This window comes from Lampetra planeri, chromosome 12 (genome assembly GCF_965212315.1).
Source record: "Lampetra planeri chromosome 12, kcLamPlan1.2.h2, whole genome shotgun sequence".
Classification (NCBI taxonomy): Eukaryota; Metazoa; Chordata; class Hyperoartia; order Petromyzontiformes; family Petromyzontidae; genus Lampetra; species Lampetra planeri.
Window position 1 is genome coordinate 3,051,424 of NC_136118.1, and position 22,407 is coordinate 3,073,830.

Here is a 22,407-nt window from a genome sequence, read left to right on the forward strand (position 1 = left end):
TGTTTTTGTGAGCAGCTGCCTTCTCCAATCCTTATTTTCCTTGAATTCAGCGCATTCCTGGGACGTGTTTCACTTCCCCCATTGCGTTTTGAAGTTCTCTCTACCTCTGAAATCTGGTTTTGAGTCGACACTGGTAATCCTCTTAGAGGAACCTATGGTCTAAATGTAAATTGCTAATGTATTATAACCCTCTGTCATTCCACTGCTGGATGATGACGGCCTGGTTCTGACGGGACCCAGGACCGTTCCAGATATCTCTCACCACTCACATTATAGCCACAGCCGGGAATACAACTTTCGGTCGCTGGGTTTACGTACTGTGCAGCGTAGCGCGCTAACCACCGTGCCACCACTCCACCCCGTGTGTATCTGTGTGTATATCGTGTGTAGTGTATACACACACGGCCAACACCAGGGACGAGTATCTGAACCGGTCCTGGACCTCGCCTAGGTCGACTCAACCGCAAATATTTAGCTGGTGCGGTGTGTAAACATCGTCATTCGGGAGACAAAGGCGGTGGGGAATGGTGTTGGTCAGCCACTCCCTCGTGCACCGTGCGGGCTTTCATAGGCGCTGCTCGCTAACAGCAATTGGCCCCAACAGCCTGTTAAGGCTGTATACAGCGAGTAGTATATACGGGCACGGTTATAGCGCGTGCGTGTATACATATCACGAATATGATGAGCCAAGAATGTCTGTGTGTAACGCGCGTGACGTCACTCCACGTCGACCAGCCCCCCTCATTAATAATCATGAACAGGTGGGGTCCTCCACATGGACCCCCCCCACCTCATTAATAATCATGAACAGGTGACGTCACTCCACATTAAGAAGGTGGAGCGGAAACGAAATTTTGTTTACGCAAATTAGCTTTCATTGTGACCTTTCTTTATGGACAGTAAAGCTAATCAAGAAATCAACGCAGCAACTAATATAACGAGTAAAAAATGGCTGCGCGTGTGTGTGTCCCGCGCGTGACGTCACTCCTCATGCGCCCCGCCCCCCTCATTAGTATTCACGTGTGCCTGGATTATTTGACTAACGCAGAAGAAGGTCGGCGGCTATCATCATTTTTTTACGCAAATTCGCTTTCGATTTCACGTATCTTTATAGAAAGTGAAGGCAATCAATAATTCTACGCTGCATCGCGGTGGGTTTGGTTCCTTTGTTTATTTCTTCGGCACGTCCATCAAAAGGCAAGTCGACTTTACGCTTCCGAATTACGCGAGGATGAACATTTCTCTGCTACTTTACAGACATTGTATCGAACTCCAATTGTTTTCAACCCCAGCGAGCGAAAGCGGAAGATCAGCAAGTATCAGAGCAGTGGATTGCAAGTAATTGAACGTCCGTTAAATACATTGCTACTGTGACATTACGTCAGGTGTTAATGCAGTGGTGCGGTCAAATGCTGCGAGGTGTTTTATGACTTCCTTTAGTGCAACGTTCACTGCCATTAATGCAGTGCTACAGTGAAATGCAGTGAAGTGCTTGATGAAATTATTTTTTTCAATATTCCCTGCCATTACATTGAGACAAAATAAAATTATACTCTGATGAATTTATTCGTAACTCGAATGCTTCTCTTCGTTATTTACTAAGTTACTTCAGACAGTATCAGCACTCTACTCTCTTCACTCTTCGCTATCAAGCGTCAATCGGAGAAGATTAATTTGTCAGTTAACAGCTTCAGGTGATTTAAAAACAGTGCTAAAGTGAAGTTACGCGTTTATTCAAATTATACAGCCACAGAAATTGTTCACCTTTGCCTATTGTGTAAGATACCGAAGACTCCCTGGTCAAAAAAATTTGCAATTTTAATGCTTCTTTTGCCTCTATGCTAGCTAGATTTGCCCCCTCTGCAGATCACACTGCCCCTATACAGTGTCTAACACATTCCTGCGGAGGGAGCTGGTAGGAACGTTGGGTTGCTCGGTCAATGGCCAGGGTCAACGGCGGCGTGGTGTATTCCGCAAATATGCCCGACTGTGAGGGCGGGCACAAGCCGGCGTGAGTAGGTTAAACGTTGAGTTTTATAAGGGCACCACGGGTGGCCAGCCCCTCCCCACCCAGCCCCACCCCTCCCACCCCCCACCCAGCCCCATCCTCCCCACCCAGCCCATCCCCACCCAGCCCCTCCCCATCCAGCCCCTCCCTCCCCACCCAGCCCCTCCCTGCACGACGGACGGACGGACACAATAATCCCCTGTGGGCTGGTGTAACCAGGAGGTTCCTACCAGTAAAAAGCGCTGTCTTGATCTAAATATCCTCAGCGGATCAAAGTGTTCATCAAGGATAGCAACTGCAGGGAAATCTTTTGAACAGCGATACGAGATTCACACAAAATATTGTAGACCGAGAAATATTCCAAAGTCCTTAATTTAATAAGTGAAGAAAAATGTATTAATGTGCTACATTTCCTAAGAAAATGAACAATCACACAATAAAACGTTAATGTACATATTTAATATTACAGCTTCCGCCCTAGGACGGGCTAACAAGTAACATATTAACGCCCTGAATAGAGTGCGTGCTTTTGTGCGCGAGCCCATTGCCAATGAATCCCAGCGATTTAAATGAACAATTTCTACGCCCCCGCCCCCCCCTTTGGCTACGGACTCGTTAAATAAACCGCTGCTGCTGCTGCTCTACACTCGCGCCGCACGTGGCTGCCTCGTACGGGCGGTGTTTTACTGCCTCAATTAAATTCGCCGATGCACAGGGAACGGGGGGGGGCGCTCCGATGCTCCACAAGCACCGCGCAAAGAACATTGGCGACGCTTCCTTCCGACGGCACGCACGGCACACGGCACACGGAGGGGCGTTAGAGCAGACGTCAAAACCGAAAAGTTCAATGTTGGGAGGTCGTCCATGACTGCGACAGGCAACACACAAAGACAAAGGTCCCCCCCCCCGTACAGCCTCCACGTTATGCGTTCAGCTTTTACTTCGCGTGAGAGGGCTGAAGCCACTCCTCATCGAAGGTTTTCCAGGTCGCTGGTCGACTGGAGAAGGTGGCTCGTGACGACAGTAATAGCCCAGTCGTGGTGATAAGTATACTGGATGTGGTGTGCCGGGCGCGGATTAATTTTCCCGGTCGCTCGTAGGCTGGAGTAGGTGGCCCGTGACCAGAGTTGCAGTAGCCGTAGCGAGGGGTATACTGGATGTGGTGTGCCGGGCGCGGGAAACATGTCACCGGCCCGGACGGATCTGGCTTAAATAAATCCCTGCTTGCACCTTTGATTTTACGAACAATTCATTTATTTTTGTTATCTATATGTTGATTTAATTTTGATTTAAAGCTTTCGTGACTGCAGGGATTCATATTCTTGGTTCTTTCGGTAAAGTCACGTAAAAAAGGGAAATAATAAAATAATATAAATATAAAACAATTAAAATTATCACGACGTTTCGACTGCAACACAAGTAATCATCATCAGGTGTGAAATCCACAGCAGTTGCAGTCGAAACGTCGTGAGAATTGTTATTGTTTTATATTAATATTATTTTATTATTTCCCTTCTACGTGACTTTACCGAAAGAACCAAGAATATATATATACTCTTAGTTCTTTCGGTAAAGTCACGTAGGTAAAAAATGAAATTAAAATTAATAAAAATAAAACAATAAAAAATTCCTCCCGTATAGGGTATTAATTCTAGATTCTAGAAAAACAAACCAAAACGAATTAATAGATTTGAAGCTTCAAATCTAGAATTACTACCCTCTACGGGGAGGAATTTTTTATTGTTTTATTTTTATTAATTTTTATTTCATTTTTTACCTACGTGACATTACCGAAAGAACTAAGAGTATGAATCCTTGCAGTCACGAAAGCTTCAAATCTAGAAAGAATATATATGTTGGTTCGTTTTAGTTTGTTTTGCTTGCGTTGCTTGGGGCCCTGATTGAGTGGCCTCGCAGATTAATAGAGAGACACAGTCCAGGGGAACACCCAAACGGGGGTGCGAGCACCGCGCTGACGGACGATATTCTGGGGTCGGGCACGGGGTGGGGACGCTCCGCCACTCTCTCCGCACTCAACATTCTGCCGGGGATTTAATTTTGTTTTGTATTTTTGTCGGTGGTAGCTGTCGCCTAAGCACAGCACCTGCCCTGCCACCGGGTCCCGCTAGGGGATTTTAGATGTTTTTTCTTTCTATTTCGATCCATGCCACGGTCACTCACGATCACGAAGGAGCGCGCGAGGGTGCACGTGCCCCCCCCCCCACCGCCGGCACGCCACCCCCCCCCCCAAACTTCACGGACATCGAACGCCGTCCGGTTGTGTTGCTCACACACGACCGCATCGCGGGGTTCAATTTGCCCTGTCGTCGATTAACCTTGCGCGTCTCCGCCAAGGCTTCATCATCATTATCATCGTCATCATCGTCATCATCGTCGTCGTCGTCAGCCGTGATCTATCAACTGCTGGATGACGGCCTCTCACGCTCTTGCGATGCAACCACGTTCATTTTACACGACCTCACGTTCTCGGTGAAATCTCTCTGGCTGTCTGCATTCTTTCCTCTCTGTAGAAGGGCCATTGCCCGAAACGTCCGCCTTGTGTGCATGTTTCTGAGACCAGTGTTAATGGTGAAGCGTGGTTTTGGAGACGCTTTGTGGTCGGGTTGGTGGTCGCTGCTATTCGGGTGCAGCGATCCCAAGGGATGAACACAGCCGCTTCCGGTTGAAATTCCCACGGAGGGCGCCGTAATGCGCGGATTCGCTACCAGGGGAACAAAGCGGGGCGTGAAGCCTCCCACTGAGGAATCCGATGAGCTATGAAGCTCTTTTTTACTCAGATGTCCAGTCGGGGCGGGTCAGAGAGTTACAACAACGATACAAAAACAAGATAGGAGTGCAAAGTATAGGAAAGGTAAACAAATCACATACAAAATATGTATTTTACAGGTAAGGCCCACTGAGCTTATTAGCTTCTTTTTCAGAAGCAACTTGGCCACAAACGATTGCTCAACGAAGTGTCTTATCATGTGAAAACATATAGCGGCCAATTAATCGAAGTACTCCAAACGCACATTTCTATATGTGGACGGTTAAACCGGAGGACCCTGAGAAAAAAATTCACACGGCCACGGGGAGAGAGACACGCAAACTCCAAATATACAGCAGGCGTCTGGGTCGGCATCGAACACCCGACCTCCTGCACACCAGGCGAGGTAGTTAACATCTCGCCAACACGGTGCTCGCGCCATCCTCCCTCCTTGCACTTCTCCTAAGCCCCCACCGCCCGCCCCTCCAAAATGTTTGGCGACGATACACCAATGACTCTTTCCGTCCCGGCCCACAACTATCCTTGAGCCATCGTCTTATTGTGGGCGGGGTGGTTCGGTGGGGGGTGACGGGGGCTGGGCGGTTTGGTTACGTGGAGGATTGGCGGGGGGGTGGGGTGGGGGGTTAGCGAGCGTGGGTTCGCGTGGCTTGCCCCGGAATCCGGGCTGAGAGGGACCCCACGCCGCTTGGATTAGCGGCGCTTAGCGCGGCTCCACCGCTTACGACAGCTTCGCGGCATCTTGAGTTTTCGTCGCTGGGTCGGATCCACCGGCAGAACACACGTCGTCATCGTCGTAACCACCACCATCATCACCACCATCGCCGCCATCTCTCACCACCATCATCATCATGTGTGGGGAGCGGTGGCGCAGTGGTTACCGCACTGCGCTATGAACCCAGTGAACAACGCTCGATTCCCGCTCACGACCGATAACAGTGGCGAATATTTGAGCCTGCCCCTGCGCTGCCTTTAGGTTGACTCAGCCTTAAAATAAGTAACCGGCACATGTGTATAAACATCAACACTAGGGAGACAAAGGCGGCCGGGCGTGTTGCTGGTCACCCGCCTCCTTGTGTGCTATGCCAGCCTTATTAGGTGCCCGCTAACAACATTTTCCCCAAGAGTGCGTTGAAGGCTGTACGGGGGGGGACCTTTGTCTTTGTGTGTTGCCTGTCGCAGTCATGGACGACCTCCCAACCTTGAACTTTTCGGTTTTGACGTCTGCTCTAACGCCCCTCCGTGTGCCGTGTGCCGTGCATGTCGTGTGCCGTGTGCCGTGTGCCGTGCGTGTCGTCGACAGGACGCGGGGCTGCAGGCGCGCATCGAGCGGGAGATGCGCGTGCGCGAGGGCGCGTGCCGGCTGCTGGCGGCGTGCTCGCGGGCCGAGCAGGCGCTGGACGCGGCGCGCAGCCTCCTGGTGTGCGACGCGCGCGTCCTGGCGTGCATGGCCGAGCTGCAGCGGCGCCAGGAGGCGCAGGTGCTGCGGCGCGCTCAGCGCAGGTCGGTGCAAGACCCCCCCCCGCCCTGTCGGCCGGCGCTCGCGATTCAAAACCGCTCGGGAAGCTCGATCGATCGATCGATTGATCGATCGATCTTGCGCTCATTGGGCTCGTCCGCTTGCGCACGCCGCTGGGGCCGCCCCGCTCACGGCGCGCGCCGCAGCCAACTCTTGCGTTGGCAGAGAGAGACCTGCCACTCGCACGTGAATTTCGCAAGGTCCGACACAAGTGGGTGTCTGACATTTGAAATGCATAAAGAACGATCGGGGATAAAGGAATACAATTTATTTCTCGGCAGACAACTCCCAATCTTCACTCAGTCTCCACAAATGACGTCCCTTCAACTCCCCTGCTGATCTGCTCATGGCGGGGCCCATTTATCCACAATTAAGCAAATGCGTTGCTATAATTAGCGCCGTTAATGGGATTACAGAAGGATTCCAATTGCCACGGTCACTCGTTTCTAAACGACCCGGAATAAGCGGATTTACGGCGACGTCCAGGATGGACTCGTGAGCTACTGTCACGACGTGCGACGGCGTTCGGGATAAATACTGCTGCGTAACCTACAGCCCTTTATCGATCCACTGCTGGATGAAGGCCCCCTGCCCCCCGACTGCTTTGTAGACGTAGGCAGGGCCACGGGCACTGTGAGGTAAGGCTAAAAGACACCCGCAAAATATTGGGACGAAAATAGTGGCGTGTCTTTCAGTTTGCGTTTTGCTCCCTTTGACAAACATCGCCCCGTGCCCAGGGGCACGGCTACACTCTGGAAGCATCCGTGGGTACCCACTGGAAGGGGTTACCCTGCGGGTACCGGACCCCATGCAGAAACCACGTGACGTCACACAGAAACGTCTCTGTACGTCCGCACATACCGAATGTACGTGTGTGTGTTGAACTTCTTTCGCATCGTACGTAGCCAACCGCACTCTTCAAATTGCCCTTCCTCCCCACCCCCCTTCACTCCACGTCTCTTCCTCCTGTCCAGGTCATCGGACGGGGGCCCCCAGGAGAGAGTTTCCTGCACAGGCACCGTCGCCATCACAGGTGCGAACAGCTGTGAGCCGCGCCGCTGCTGGGTCTATGATAATAGTAATAGTAATATACTTTGTAGTCATCACGATCGATCGTGATCTCTCCACTGCCGTCGCCACCATTCACGGCCACGCGATGCAACGGTCCGTCGAGCTTTGGGGGTCGGCAACCTTTCGAAGAAGAAGAAGAGCCACTGTTTTTGTCTTTGACCAAAGTAGTTTGCGAGCCGCATCACACGCCGAGCTACCTGTACACCAACATGGCAGCTTTGCAGCAGACGACAAACACATTCTGCAAAAGAAGGAATAAACCGCGTCTGTTTAGTTTATTTCCCCCCTTGGTTATTCTTCAACAATGCAGTTTGACTTGTTGTACATTTTGTCGTCGCCAAGACATTCCATAGTGACCCATCGCCTGCCATATTTAAACAATAATCTTTATGTTAAATTATGTTTAAGAATGTTTACATATATATATAAATGTCTGCCCACGTGACGGGTTGCCGACTCCTGGCCACGGCGCTGCACGCGAGAGCTAATTTCGTCGCTCCGTCTCCGCGGTTGACGTGCTCGGAAACGGTTTTCCCACCTTTGACCTCCGCTCGGTCGTTAGTCTCGACCACCGGCGATCGTCACCTTCCAGCCGTGACGCGTGCGGTCCCAATTTCGTGACAGTAATCGCTGCGGAGCTCATGGTTGAGTTCATAAACTAAAACTGACCGATTTTTTATTTTACCGGATAAAGGCCCCACCGTGCTATTCAGCTCTTTTTCAGAATCGACCTGGCCACAAATGATAGCTCAACAAAGTAGCCTATCAAGTGGAAATTTATAACAGCAGCCTAATGCTCTAAATAGAGTTCACGTGTAACCTGGGAGAGTTGAGGGGTTTATTTGGGTTTAATTTTTCTGTGTCCCAACAGATATCCGAATTCCGTTGATGTGGAAGGACACGCAACACTTCAAGAACAAGGGCGGTGAGTTTTCATTTCGATTGTTTTGTTTTTTCAGCCAGCCAGCCAGCCAGCCAACCGGAGCGCGGCCTGAGGCTAAATGTCACTAACCTCACATTAAAACTAACAATAACATATTCAAGAATCACAATTAAGAGACAAACTACGCATATACTATTAAAATTTATATTTTTAAAGTAAAATCTCACCAGTAATCCTCAAACTATCCGGGACACTTTTCCAGTACCCAAAAAAGGTCATCATTTTTATTTTATCATCCTTCCCCCGCACCTCCGATTAGCACGGTTGGCTACGTACAGTGCAAAAGAAGTTCACCGTACATGCAGCCATACATTTATATCAGTGGCGGGCGATGTTAGACCAGTCCTGGGCCTACACCCGGTGTGCTGCGTGAACATCGGCACTGGGAAGGTAACGACCAAGACGGCCGGGCGTTGTGCTAGCCACACAAGGCCGCTCGTGCACAGCGCTGCTGGTCTTCTTCCCAACATTGACATCGCGAGTATATTTGTATTGGCGCTATCGTTCTCGCAGCGCAAGGCGATCGTCACGAGGGAAGGCGCTGCGGTGTTTCGCAGACGCGGGGCTGCAGTCGTGTCTCAGTAGAGGGCGATGTTGTAATTTGTTTTCCCAAACGACAAATCTGCGGTGTGATTTTTTAAATCCACAACTAAGGGGTTTTTTTTGGGTTAGATCGCGTGAATATAAATGTGTCGTTAGTAAGGTTTGTCACGTGAACAAAGCGTGCCAATTAGTTACTACTTCGGCACACCGGTGTGTTTGGAGAGCAAACCCACGACATTTACAATTTGAGTACGACGTTTCACTGGGGATTACAACCAGCTTCATCAGGCGATTAGCTAGAATTGTGAAGAAATCCTCCTGATTCAGTCTTAAAAAGAGCAATGGTGATGTCATCACTGTGAGCTCATCATGTGCGAAGACCAGAGAGGGGTTAACGTCGTCATATAAATATCAATGGATCATGATCATCTGAGACGATGCAGTACCTACGATTGGTTTGGATAAGATTGGTCACAAAAGTTGGCGAAATTCGGACCGTGACCTCGGCAGTGCATTAATAGATCCTCGCAAACTGCACTTGCCCCAGCTGTCTGATGAAGGCTACGCGGGGGATCTTTGTCTGTGTCCGCGTGCGGCAGAGTCTCCGCGGCACGCCGTGTTTTGCCTGCTGCGTCTCGGCTCCGAGATTGTCGACACGGAGATGGTCCTGGTCGACCGCTCCGTCACGGACGTGTGCTTCGAGGCTCCCGCCGTCTTGTAAGTCGCCCCGCCCCCCTCTCGCAAAGCCACGTGTGGACCCCTACCACGAGATCCACGTGTGCACCCCCCGCAAATATTTGCAACCCCCAATGAACCTACAAATACCCCACACGTTTCCCCCATCACGGATCCTATTCTGATCATATCTCCGTTCGAGTCGACGACGTCCACTTCGCCCGGGTGACGGTCTTGGTTGTGACGAAGGTGACGCGAGGAACGCCCGGCCGGATGGAGAGCCACCGCGACGAGAGAGTACCGTCTCCCGCCCGCCGTCGTAACCGTCGGCCGTGATCAACCCGCTGGCAATGTGAAGGCCTCCCCCGAGGTCTCCGCCACCGCCTCTCGGTTTTTCTGCGATCCGTCGCGAGACTATTCCATCGCTCCATCCCTCTGCCGGGGACGATGCCCCACGGACGCGTTCCATTTCGTCGAGGGTCCGTTCCGCCGGTTTTTTGTTTCTCTTCCGCGCTGGGATCCAGGCTGACGGCCGTCGCTGAGTGCGCGTCGCAGCAGCGCCTCGAACGAGGAGGTCGATTTTGTTCCCGCTCTGAGCTCAGCGGCCTGATCTGGGAAAAAGAAAATCTTCCTTGGCTTGAGACGGCGGGGAAAAATATAATCTCGCGCCGACGCCCGATCCTCACACGTGTTCAATCAAATCTCGCGAGAATAACTCGCCACCCCCACCGGGACGAAAACCTACGCTAAACATTAATACTCTCGAAATGAAAAGCACGTTGCTCGATATTAAAATGTACTTTTTTTTTTTTACCACAACAGTGGGGGAGAGTTGGTATCTTTTGAAGTGCCTGCACAGCGATATTTATAGTTGCACGAGATGAAAGGGAGAGGCCGGCTTTGCCGCGCAGTGCGCAAGTGAGCGCGTGTGTGTCTGTGTGTGTGTGTGCGACACGTGTGTGAGCGTGGTGCAGCGGTAAGCGTCGTGCGCTAACGAACCCGGCGACCCGAGTTCGTTTCCCGCTCATGGCCACGCCAACGTCAATGACGATTATCTAAACCGGTACCTTGGCCTCCCCCAGGTCGACTCAGCCTCAAATTTGTATCTTGTGCGGTGTTTAAACATCGTCACCGGGGAGTGGCGTGGTGTTGGCCACCCTCTTCCCCGCTATGCCAGCCTTCATAGTCGCTCGCTAACAGCACTTGCCCCCAAAAGTCTGTTGAGGTTATACAGAGGATCCGAGTATTGCCACGCTAGAAGCATTAGGGAAAACATTTTACGGCAATAGCCGCCGGAATTTTGTCACGGGAAACGCATTTAGAGCGAGCAACGATGGCAACTTGGCATGGCAATGGCATAGAGTAGACAAGCGTCTAGTGGTGAACGTCTGATTGGAGCACACAACCCCGGGTAGTCATGTGACCCGTCTGTGGTCTGATTGGAAGCTGCCATCCCAGTTGCCCACCAGGGGCGGCAGCGATCAGATTTAGTAATCTTTTACAAATAGAAAAAGGGTGGAGCAACCATTGCCGTTGATGATGATGATGATTGCTGGCAATTAATTCCCTAAAATGTCCTTTTTTTAGTGCGGTTAACCGCCAATTTTTTCCGGGGTAATGTGGTGGGGGCAGGAGTGGGGTGGGGGACAGCCCGGATTAAACAGAAACAAAAACGGATCATGTTAAGCGTGTAAATTAGACAAAACATACAGAGTGTGTGTTGCTTTATCTACAAAACAATGGGATGAACTCATCTGTTGAAATTGTAATCGCTTTGTAATCGGTGATTACGTTCGGCACTGACCCCCGAACGAGTGAGGAGCAGCTCATAGTTAAAACAGCTTACTCAACGGCACGAATCGACCCAATGGTTCATTGACAATCAAGTGCAATGTTGAGAATAATCACAACCAATTTGCCATTGCCCCCGTCTGTCCGTCGCGTGCAGCCGCGAGGCGAGCCCCTCGTTCCGCCTGCGCGTGGAGGTCTACAGCTGCTGCGCGGCCGAAGACTCGTGCCGAGTGGGAGGCGGCTCGGCCGGCACCCAGGTGGGGGCCAGGGGTCTCGCCGGGCGGATCAGCGGCTCGCTGGGCCGCTCGGCCGGGCGCAGGGCCCGGGCCGCCCTGGACACGTCGCCTCGAAGGGACGCGCCAGCCTCCGGCACCGCCGCCGCTACCTCGCCGCCCGTCACCACCATGGTCAGGTGAGGCCACCGCCACCAGGACGGGTGGTAGCCCCCTTGCCCCCGCCACTCTTGACTCGTATCACAAGTCGAGCATGCATAACACGTGGACTCGTTTCTTCCAAACCGCTTTTTTTGTTTAGTTCGCTGTCCTTCTTCCCGCACCTCCGATTAGCACGGTTGGCTACGTACGGTGTGAAAGAAGTTCAACATACGTACGGACATGAAGCCAGAACATTCTGAACTGGTGCAAAAAAATCTGAAAGCGGTCCGACCCAGCCAACTCAGCATGTCTGACAGAGCCTCTGACGACTGTGCAACTGCGACTTGAGCCGTCCCGTTAATGCAGGGGTCGGCAATCTGCGTGCGGCTCTTGAAGGACTGCTTCGTTGGCGTTACTTATTAAGGACCGACGTCTCGTCTTCGCATTGCGGCTCGTCAAGCATCGGCTCTTTGTTATTTTTGTTGCCAACCCATGCCTTGATGGGTTGTTGCTTATAAAATCGAAACTTAGGCTCACGGTACACGCATCGAATCGTGTGGGTTGTAGTTGAACATTTCCAATGTAAACAAATTATGTGCTCGTGGGGTGTTTTTTTTTCATATCCAAAGATCAGAAAAAAAACTGAGACGGTAAAGATGAGACAAAAAGAATCGATTCTTGAGTTGAATCGCGACCACGAATCGCGACAACTCACGGGATCGCTGCTAGGACGATAACCCAATGCCCATTTGAGCAGAGAAGCAATGTTAAGTTCTACAAAGCCCGAGCCGTAATCTCGATTAACACCTCGTCTCCAACCTGCGTCACGAGAACGATTCATCGAGGTAGAAAAACAAAACTAATTTTTTCACCTCTCTTCGCGAATGTCGCGAGTCGTTTATCTTCCTCGTTTTCTGTCTTCCGTCTCTCTCAGCGGGCCCAAGTATCACCTCCTCGCCCACACCTCCCTCACCCTCGACGACGCCCAGGACGGCTTCCGCACGCACGACCTCACCATCACGGCCACAGGTGAGCGCCTTCCCTCACGTCGCCCCCCCCCCCACCGCACCGCCATCCCGTCCACCTTCATCCAGTGCCGGATTATCCTAGTAGCAAAAGTAGCTACAAATGTAGCTACGGGCCCCGCACTTTAAAGAGCCCCGCACTTTCAAGGGCCCCGCGCTAAATGCTTTCAAGCTATCAATTCCGGTTCAGTGATTCTGCACTTGCTCTATTACTATAGTACTATACTGCCTTCGACTTTTACGAACGATTGGGTGTTTACGGTTAGCGATTTGTAGTATTATCTGGCTGTATAGCAAAAGAAAAAATACAAATACTTTTCTATGCAAGTAAAAAATTTAGTGTTTTAATATTTATGCGTGTTTTTTTAATTTAGGGCCACTTTATAACAAACGCAACAGGCCCGCACTACCTTCATCCGGCACTGCCTTCATCCCCTCTCCCTCGGTCACACGGCCCGCCTACTCGCACGCTGGCACTGAGCGGACGCTAATTCGGTTCACCACAAGACCAGGGGCCTGGCGACGGCGGTGAGGGGCTGATGGGAAATGCCGTGCGTGAAGCGGAGAGCAGCGAGCGGCCTTGACGATGCGTGGGTTTCCTTTCAAGTGCAGAGCACATGGTTCATCATCGTCGTCGATGTCCCGAAGATAATAAAATGTCCACGATCATAAACACGGATATGAGCCCAGCAGCGGTGGTTACAGTGGCGCTGGCTGCGGTGGGGGAGGGGGTCGGTCTGGCTTGCGGCGCAGGAGGGCGGAGGGTCACGCCACGGCAAGTGTGGCGTCAGAAACGCGCCAGGCTGCACACTCGCTCCATCTCTTGTTACCGATGGGGGGCGGGCGGGGGGCCGCTGGCTGGCGAGTCATCTCACACGGCCAGAGCTCCCTCCCCAGTGCACCAGCACCCAGCCTCCCTCTCCGCGTGCGAGCGAGCGAGCAGCCTCTGACTCTCGCAGAGCTCGGGTTAAAAAGAGAGACGCCGCCGACTTCATGTCGACGACATTCCCTCACCAGATTGCGTCGAACGTTCACCATCGGCAGTGGTCAGTCTTCTGCCGCTGGGTGGCAACGGCTTCCCACGAACCGTCGCCCATCTCTCACAATGCCACGATAATAATAATCTACCGGCGACCTGCGCACAAGCTGATCTCAACGCTCCGTCTGCCCGTCGAACCGTCGGACATTCCCTCCAGCGCGTTTCTCCTCCGCCACCTCCATCTTGACTGCCATTCCATCGTCATTATCGGACATCGTCCCTTCTCGCAACTCACCACGTCTCCCAATCTCCAGCACTCTTCTCAACGACGTCTTTGCGATTGGCACTACAAAGTGCATACGAGGATTTTTTTCCCCACCCAATTGAAAAAGCACTGCGTCATTTTACATACATTTATTTTTTGCCGAAGCAGGAAAAACGTATCCGCGCAGTCTGGGGTTTCGCGAGGCTTGACACTGCTGCTGCTTGCTGCTACTGCTGCTGAATCCTAAATCTGTTTGGGATTTGTTGGTGCGCCGTTATTGGGGTTTTCGGCGGGTGAGCGCCAGACCCTCCCGCGCGTCTCACTCTCTCCTCAGCGGAGAGCGCCTACAACCCAGAGAAGGGCCTCTTCCTGCTGGCCCCGCTAAGGGGTCACGACCCCCGTGGGGGTTGTAGGGGGCGGGGGCGGGAGGGGGGGGTGAGATTGGGGGTTGAATGGGTTGTGGCCAATGATGATGATATCATAGGGTCTTTGGGAGAACACGAGTCTCGTTCGGTTGTTCCCATGACAATTAAACATTCTCGCTCGACGCATAATGATTGACTACCCAACCCCAGCAACCTCCTCCACCCCTCCCCTCCACCCCTCCCCTCCACCCCTCCCCTCCACCCCCTCCCCTCCACCCCTTCCCCTCCACCCCCTCCCCTCCACCCCCTCCCCTCCACCCCCTCCCCTCCACCCCGAGATTGAATTACTCGTCGAGATTTGACAGAGTTGCAGTATCGATTCTAGTCTCACCCGCGTCGCTTCTCGTTTTGTTACCACATTGTTTGGGCTCACTCCCTGAGCCCAAACGTAAGATTTAGCAAAACGTGTTAAAGGTGCAGCCCTGCAATCCCCTGCTCACGCCACTGCTGGCGGAAAGGCCTCCACTACAGGGAGCTCGAGAGAGAGATCCCCTGTAGAGGGTGTTTTTGGCCTACTCTTCCAGACGCTCTCTGGGGGGGGGGGGGGGGGTAGGGGGTAACCCACACTCTCAATTTAATTCCTACAAACATTAACTAATCGACTCTGAAGCCCAGAATTCACTGCAAGGATATCGCGAGCAAGGGAATGGATTTTAACGGACGAGCGGATGCGCCGTTACGCGTGGGGGGTTTTGTGGATGGGCAGCGGGGCGGAGGGGCTATGGGGGATGTGGGGGCTTGTGCGATGAGGAGTTAGGCGAAGGATTTGAGTCGCTTCTGCCTCGGACAGAGAGCGCTGCCTCGTTACCTCGATGAGCTTCCGCCCGGCTTCAAAGGGGCATTTCATTCCGCTGGAGTGAGATTGAAATGTCAAACATCAAATGCGTTGGCACGGCAGCGGCTTGTAATTATTTGATCAAAGCTGCTCTTGAAGTGTGAGGGCCCTCTTGTGTTACTTGATTATTTTTTTGTCACGCTTATTGACCCGGGGGAAGCCTCGCTGAGTCTCAAGACTCATTTTCAGGAGGGTGCTGCCAAGTATTTTTTTTTCTTTTGCAGTAGGAGGGGGGAGGTCGATGCTGATGCCATGAGTAAATCCCAGTTGAGTCATGTGCAGGTAATCTTGCAGCGGTGGAATGTTTTGGCCTTCACCAGTTACATCGGGTGTGTGTGTGTGTGCGTGTGTGTGTGTGCGTGTGTGTGTGTGTGGGTTTAGCGCTGCGCTGCAAACCCGGCCGCCCAAGTTCGATTCCCGGCTCACGGCCAACACCAGTGACCATTATCTGAACAGGTCATGGGCCTCCTCTAGGTCCACTCAGCCTCAAATTAGTACCTGGTGCAATGTGTAAATGTCACCACTGGGGAGACAAAGGCGGCCGGGCGTGGTGTTAGCCCCCACCCCCTCGTGTGCCGTGCCGGCCTTCATAGGCGGTCAATAACAGCACTTGCCCCAACAGTCTGTTACAGGCTACACGGGGGATCTTTGTTTAGTTATGCCCAAGCGACTTCTGTTTGGCCAGATAGAGGGGGCTAAATGGGTGTAACATGGGCTGGTACAGGAGGGTGTGGAGCTGAGTGGATTTGCCAATGACCGGTGTCAAGATCGGCCTTTATGGACGAGGCTCGTGAAGTACGCTCCTGGACAGTTGGAGGCAATCGCCCTCCAACAACAACGGAGGGCAGAGTAGCTAATGCTCGCAACGAGCGCAGAGCCGGGTAGCTAAAATGCAGAAAGTTGACAGGAGGGGAACAAAGCTGGTGCATCTGCCAGTCATCTCAGTCAGTCAACCCATGGCACCTGAGTATGTCCCATGACCTCCAGCACAGTAAGCCTTCAACACTTCACGTGACCTCAAGGTGCACGTGGCCTTGCACAGGCTCCACGGTGACGTCACCGCTACTTAGTGGCGAATGGCGGCAGTTGTTGTTGTTGTTTAGCAATGGGAGGAAACTGGAGAACTCTGAGAAAACCCGCGCACAACAGGGGGAGCAAACACAAACTCCATCACGTGGAAGGAAACCGCTATGTGGACGGCTCCCACCACGTGGACAGAATCCATCACGTGTGGCTTAAGTTAGATGTGAAACTCATTACCCTGCATCCTTCATCGTGTTTATTGGACAAAATGACGAACCTCCTGGAACCACTTCCTGCTCCGTTGTGGGCGCACAAGACCTGAGGACATTTTCACAATTCTGCCAACAGCCTGGTGATGCTGGTTGTAATTACCAGAGAAGCATCCATTACCCAATTGTTAACTACTTCTGTACCTACCAGAGAAGCATCCGTTACCCAATTGTTAACTGCTTCTGTACCTACCAGAGAAGCATCCGTTACCCAATTGTTAACTGCTTCTGGGTTGCACTCCAACAACAACCCGACCGGTGCTGATGAAGCAGTAACACCTGGCACAAACTTGATTTGGAGCTTTCGTGACTGCAGTAATTACTCTTTGTTTCTTTCGGTAAAGTCACGTAGAAAGAAAATAAATTAAATAATAATAGAATACGAAGTTTTGATTGCAACACAATCAACCGTCATCAGGTACAAATGAAAGAGAAAACAAACCTAGTAACCTTATAAATATAATGCAATACAACACAGAGAGTCGGCTAACATAACAGTCAACACCCTACCTGGTTGATTACGTTCTTCCAAAGATTGCTACATTTGAGAGAGAGACAAAACACAGACACGGAGACACATAGACAGACACATAAGCAGAGAGAGATAACAGAGACACAGAGAGAGACACACAACATAGACTCACAGAGAAACAACGCCTCTGTGTCGAGGCCTTAAATAGAGAGAGAGGGGGGCATGCTAATTTCTCTACCCCCCCACCCCTCTCACTTTACCGAAAGAACCAAAGAGTAATACTTGGCAGGTTTATTCATCGCGTGACAAATTATCCATTGGCCGTGTCAGGTGGTAGAAGGGTTCATGACACACATTTAACTTCCGTGATCTGGCCCACATCTTATCAATGCTTCGAGCGAGTAGGGTGCCATGGTGGCGAGATATTAAGTGCCTCGCCTGATATTCAAGAGGTCGTGGGTTCCATCCCGACCCTGACACCTGTATATTTGGAGTTGGCGTGTCTCCCTCTCCGTGGTCACGTGGATTTTTCTCCGGGTGCTCCGGGTTTTCCCTCCACATTTAGAATCAACATGCGTTTACAGTATTTGGCTGCTATAAATATCCACATCATTTGTGGCCAGGTAGCTTTTGAAAAAGAGCTACATAGATCAGTGGGTCTTACCTGGTAAAAGAATAAAAAATAGTTCCGTTTAACTTAAATCGTTTTACAAGCATACACTGAACTATTTGTCATACGAGAATAAATTGTAATCCCATTAATTGAAATTCAGGGAACAAAATATTGAATAGGATTGTTAATGGGGATTACAAATGAGGGACGTGGTGGTGATGATGATGATGATGATAACAGATTGGCGATAAAAGAACGCCATCAAAGTTGGAAGCAGCTTTAAGGATTTTGAACATCCGGCCCACATCCGTCTGGTGACGACAAGCCATGATGTAACCACAGCCTTCGTTTTTCAATTGTTCGGTTTGCAAACACCCACTCGTTTCACTAGGAGCAAAGGGGTGTTTGTAGCCCGAGGCATGAGTCACAGCCACCGCATGAGTCGCTCTCATTCCATCTCATCTCTCGCTCCCATCATCCTGAGCCACTGTCACCCCCTCTCTCATCTCCTCTGCCTCTCACTTCCGCACTCCCCACGCTCCTCTCTGTTCCTCTCTCTCTCCCCTCTCTCTCCCCTCTCCCCCCCCTCCCCCCCTCTCTCCCCTCTCTCTCTCCCCTCCCCTCTCTCTCTCCCCTCTCTCTCCCCTCCCCTCTCTCTCCCCTCTCTCTCTCCCCTCTCTCTCTCCTGACCTTGTCTCATCCTTTCCTTTTTTCAGCCAATTAAACGAAACTTTCGTTTCTGTTTTTTTCTTTCCATAATGCTGTTCCATGAAATATCCAAACTGTGATGACCCCCCCACTCCCCCAATCCCCCACCTCACCAACCCCACTATGTGTCTCTTAGCTACAATGTAGGAGTGGTGGTGCAGTGGTGGTTATAGCCCACCGTGCTGTGAAGCTGGTCACCCACGTTCCATCCCCAGACACGGCTAAAGCCGGGGTTGAACGAGATCTGAACCGATCCTGGGTACCCCCCCTCCCTCCACCCCTCTCACCAACCCACACTGACCGGCGTGGTGAAGTATGGTCAAACATTGCCTGTCACTGACAACCGAGTTCAAATCCTGGTTGGGCCGGGGGGGGGGGTGTTGACTCAATGAGCTTCCGCCCATCATCATGCCACTGGAGTCAATAAAATAGCTACCAGTTTGTGGGGATATGGACAGTGATTGTCCTACGGAGAGGCTCACCCCTGCCATTGGGGTTAGCAAGTTCCACCACTGGCTCAGGGCTGTAAACGGGAGATGTGCACCAATGCCTCATCGCTCATCCCATCTGAGCTGATGACATCACGTTGAACTTTGTATGTATGTTGAACTTCTTTCGCACCGTACGTAGGCAACCGTGCTAGGTGCGGGGGAAGGACAACAAGCTAAACACTAAAGCAGTTTTAAAGAAATTAGTTTTCAAATTAGATTTAAAAGTGCATAGCTCCTGTGGCTTCATAATCCCGGAAGGAAAACTGTTCCAGACGCAGAAGCACATCTGAAAGCGCGCGATTGCAGTGACCATCATTGTTTGATGGCCAGCAGCCAAAAGCCGCTGCTGCGACAATGACCAGAGTTGGTGCTTCTTGACTTTGTTCACTGCGCTCTGCGCAGAGCCGCCCCCACGCAGCTGGAATGGAGCATCCCACGCACGTGATGGCAATGGGAGGGGGGACGCCAGGGGGGGGGAGCGGGAGAACGATCGGGGCGCCCGTAACATCTTCAACCCCCTCTCTGCGTCTGTCTGTCTCTCTGTGCCGCGACAGAGGAGTGCTCCTTCTGGCTACCGCTCTACGGGAGCATCTGCTGCCGCCTCGTGGCCCAGCCGCTGTGCATGACCGACGTGCGGATGTCGGGTTCTCTCACGCTCCAGGTTCGTTCTCCCATCCTCCCCGTGCCCGTCGCTCTCGACCCTTGCCGCGACGGCGCCGACGTTTCGGGAATGGTCCTCACCGGCGGCGTCACCGCCAATCGCAGCCTCACGTCAGCGGCGAAAACGCCGACGACGATCCCGTTCTGTTCTTGCGCACGGTGGCAGAAGCGAGATGCTTGTGAGCTAAATGCCCGCTTGTCAGAGTCAGAATCAGTCTTTATTTCGACTGGAGGAAGCCAATGATTCCGATAAGGAATCCGATGGAGGAATCCGATGAGCTATGAAGCTCTTTCTTACAGATATCCAGGATGGCCGGATCTGCTGCTGGCCACACCGAGAGGGCTTCAGCAGAGAGAGAGTTTGTCTCGTTATATGCTGTTCCTTCTCCTCCGTCGAAGGAGCGCAGACGACAGTGGTTTACTCTATCGGTCCATAGTTTGAGTTGCATGGCCACAATCGTAGTATTGTGGCTTATCTTGAATGTATCTCTGTGGGTCTCTCAGAGTCGCTATGTTACGTGTCTCTATGGGTTTGTTATATGCTCCATAGTTTAGCTTGCATGGCCACAATTGCAGCATTGTGGTTTGTCATCGCACAACGATGACTGCACTAATGAGTCCATAGCAAGAAAGAAACTGGTCTCTGATGCTGTTGTTTTCTCTCTCATTTTTATTTGCTTTGTCGCTGAAGTTAAGTTTATTTGTTGAGACCGTTTTATTTTGGTGACTGAGATCGATCACTCATGAGAAATGAGACCTGGCCTCTTGAGTTCTTACCTCCGATTATCACGGTTGGCTACGTATAGCGTGAAAGAAGTTCAACTTACATACCTGTTTCAACACAATAAACCTAAAACTTGAAACTGCTTCCTGAAGGGACGGCCACACTTTCAGCTCTCTTGAGTTGGTGGTCTACACAAGGCTGACAGTATTATACAAACAATGTGGTGGTCACATGACATGCACGCAAGGCATGATGGGAGTCGTGCTGTCCAGCTGTTTGTGAGCAGCACACCTGTGCGTGCTGTCATGGCGGTATCGCTGCGTCGAGCAAGCACAGGCTCGAGACTTTTTTTTCGCTTGGTTAGGATGCTTTGAGGTACAGAAGGAGAATATCTCACAATAGTGGGAGAGGGGAGAACCTAACGTCCATGCATCGTTACGATTACGCAAACCGACAAAAACCGGGAATATGGACAGATATCCCAGGAGAGGTACAACAAACAGCGAACGCTCTGGGGAAAACCAGAACAGGTGGCAACCCTAACTGGAGCCGCAGTTCAGCAACCATGGCACCACACTGACGAGCTTCGAAAGCGACCGCCAGTTCGGGTTACGGAGTCCAACCCGCCGTCGGGAAGGCCGCTGGTTGTGACGCGTTCTCTCTCCCGTCCCGGCCACCCGATCCCCCCCCCCCGCTCTCCCCCGGGCCGTGACCGACGCAGCAGCAGCATCAGCAGCAGGGCCCCCCCGCCGAGTGGCCCCCCACGCCGCTCCACGCCGCGCTCAGGGCCGGCGCTCTCTCGGCCTACGCGAGCCGGGCGGCGCTTGACGAAGGCCGGGCGCCGCTGCTCAGCATCGCCGTCACCAAGGCAAGCAGCCGCGGAGTCACCGGTTGAACCCACGGGGCGAACGGGCAGACGCTTGAACGTCGTCACACTACAGCTGACAGGGGAGACGTTTGAGTGGAATGCTACGCCAAACGGTGGACATTCCACCCGCTCGTCCACCCGCTCATCTACCCAATCATCCCCCCACCGCTCCTGCACCCATTCACCCGCCCGCTCAACTATCCCCTCGTTTGACCATTCAGCCATTCACCTGCTCGCTCAACCGCCCGCTCAGTCAGTCGCCCATTCTCTCACCCACTACACGCGCTCGCTCACTCGCCCACTCATGCACTCACCCACCCACTCGTTCGTTCACCCTCTCGCCCACTCACCTAACCGCCCGCCCGACCCGCCCGCAGGAGACGCGCCTGCGCGTGCTGGAGCGGGACGCGTCGCGTCACCGTGGGCCGGGCTTCACCGTCACCAACGTGGAGGCGGGGGCGGGGCGCACGCACGCCCTCACCACGCCGAGCCCTGGGGACGCGCACCGCTGGCTCGAGGCGCTGTGGCAGCACCAGCTGGACGCCGGTGAGCCGACGACGCTCGCCGTGCCACTCGCACCGCCTCCTCTCGTTTGTGTCGTGCGGTCGTTCACGATCCCCGTGCCCCCCCCATCCCTCGCACCCCCTCTCCCAACACCCTCCCTCCCTCCTGCCGTGTCACTCCCAGAGTCGTGGAGGCAGTGCTGCAGCAGCCTCATGAAGATCGACGCCTCGGCACTGAGGAAGCAGCCGTCGTTCGGGGGCCACAGGGGAATCTCTCTCTACGAGCAGATGCGTGAGTACAGCACGTGGTGTGTGAGAGTACAGCAAGTGGTGTCAGAGTACAGCACGTGGTGTGTGAGAGTACAGCACGTGGTGTGAGAGTACATCACGTGGTGTGAGACTACAGGTTAGTGAGTACAGATGAGCGAGGACAGTCTCGCTGGCCCCCAAGATGACTCGCGAGCCCGTATGGCCCTCCGTCACCGCATGGTAGCACAGCTGAGCTAATCTTCAGTCAGCACCTTGACAAAAACGCCGACGAGCCCCAGGGGCAGCCAGGGTGGCACAGCCGAGACCCCAGGGGGCAGTGAAGGGTCCCACGGCATCCTCGAGCCAATGCTCGCGCAGTTACCTGCGATGAACGATTGCCCCGTTACTCGCATTCACGTGAACGTGTCTTCTCTGAAATGGAAGCATTGCTGAGAATACGGCCGACCGGCCCTTTGTTTTCGTTGCTAAAACATACCGATGGTATTGACTCTGTCGATTGTTTATATACACAGATACAATTCCGTTGATGGTCGAAATGTAAACGTTCGCACGCGTACCGGTTTTGAAA

The 22,407-nt window shown here is 52.5% G+C and overlaps 1 protein-coding gene across 1 annotated transcript in view; it reads left to right on the forward strand.

Moving 5' to 3' along the window:
• LOC144721793 (uncharacterized) overlaps positions 1 to 22,407 on the forward strand; it is a 49,547-nt gene that overhangs the window by 24,548 nt on the left and 2,592 nt on the right. The window contains exons 2-11 of the mRNA XM_078599716.1: positions 6,097 to 6,296; positions 7,287 to 7,345; positions 8,255 to 8,308; positions 9,469 to 9,586; positions 11,493 to 11,747; positions 12,644 to 12,738; positions 19,369 to 19,475; positions 20,920 to 21,088; positions 21,391 to 21,612; positions 21,754 to 21,861. Of these exons, the coding sequence (XP_078455842.1) occupies positions 6,097 to 6,296; positions 7,287 to 7,345; positions 8,255 to 8,308; positions 9,469 to 9,586; positions 11,493 to 11,747; positions 12,644 to 12,738; positions 19,369 to 19,475; positions 20,920 to 21,088; positions 21,391 to 21,612; positions 21,754 to 21,861 (1,387 nt within the window). The remainder of the gene's footprint in view (positions 1 to 6,096; positions 6,297 to 7,286; positions 7,346 to 8,254; positions 8,309 to 9,468; positions 9,587 to 11,492; positions 11,748 to 12,643; positions 12,739 to 19,368; positions 19,476 to 20,919; positions 21,089 to 21,390; positions 21,613 to 21,753; positions 21,862 to 22,407) is intronic.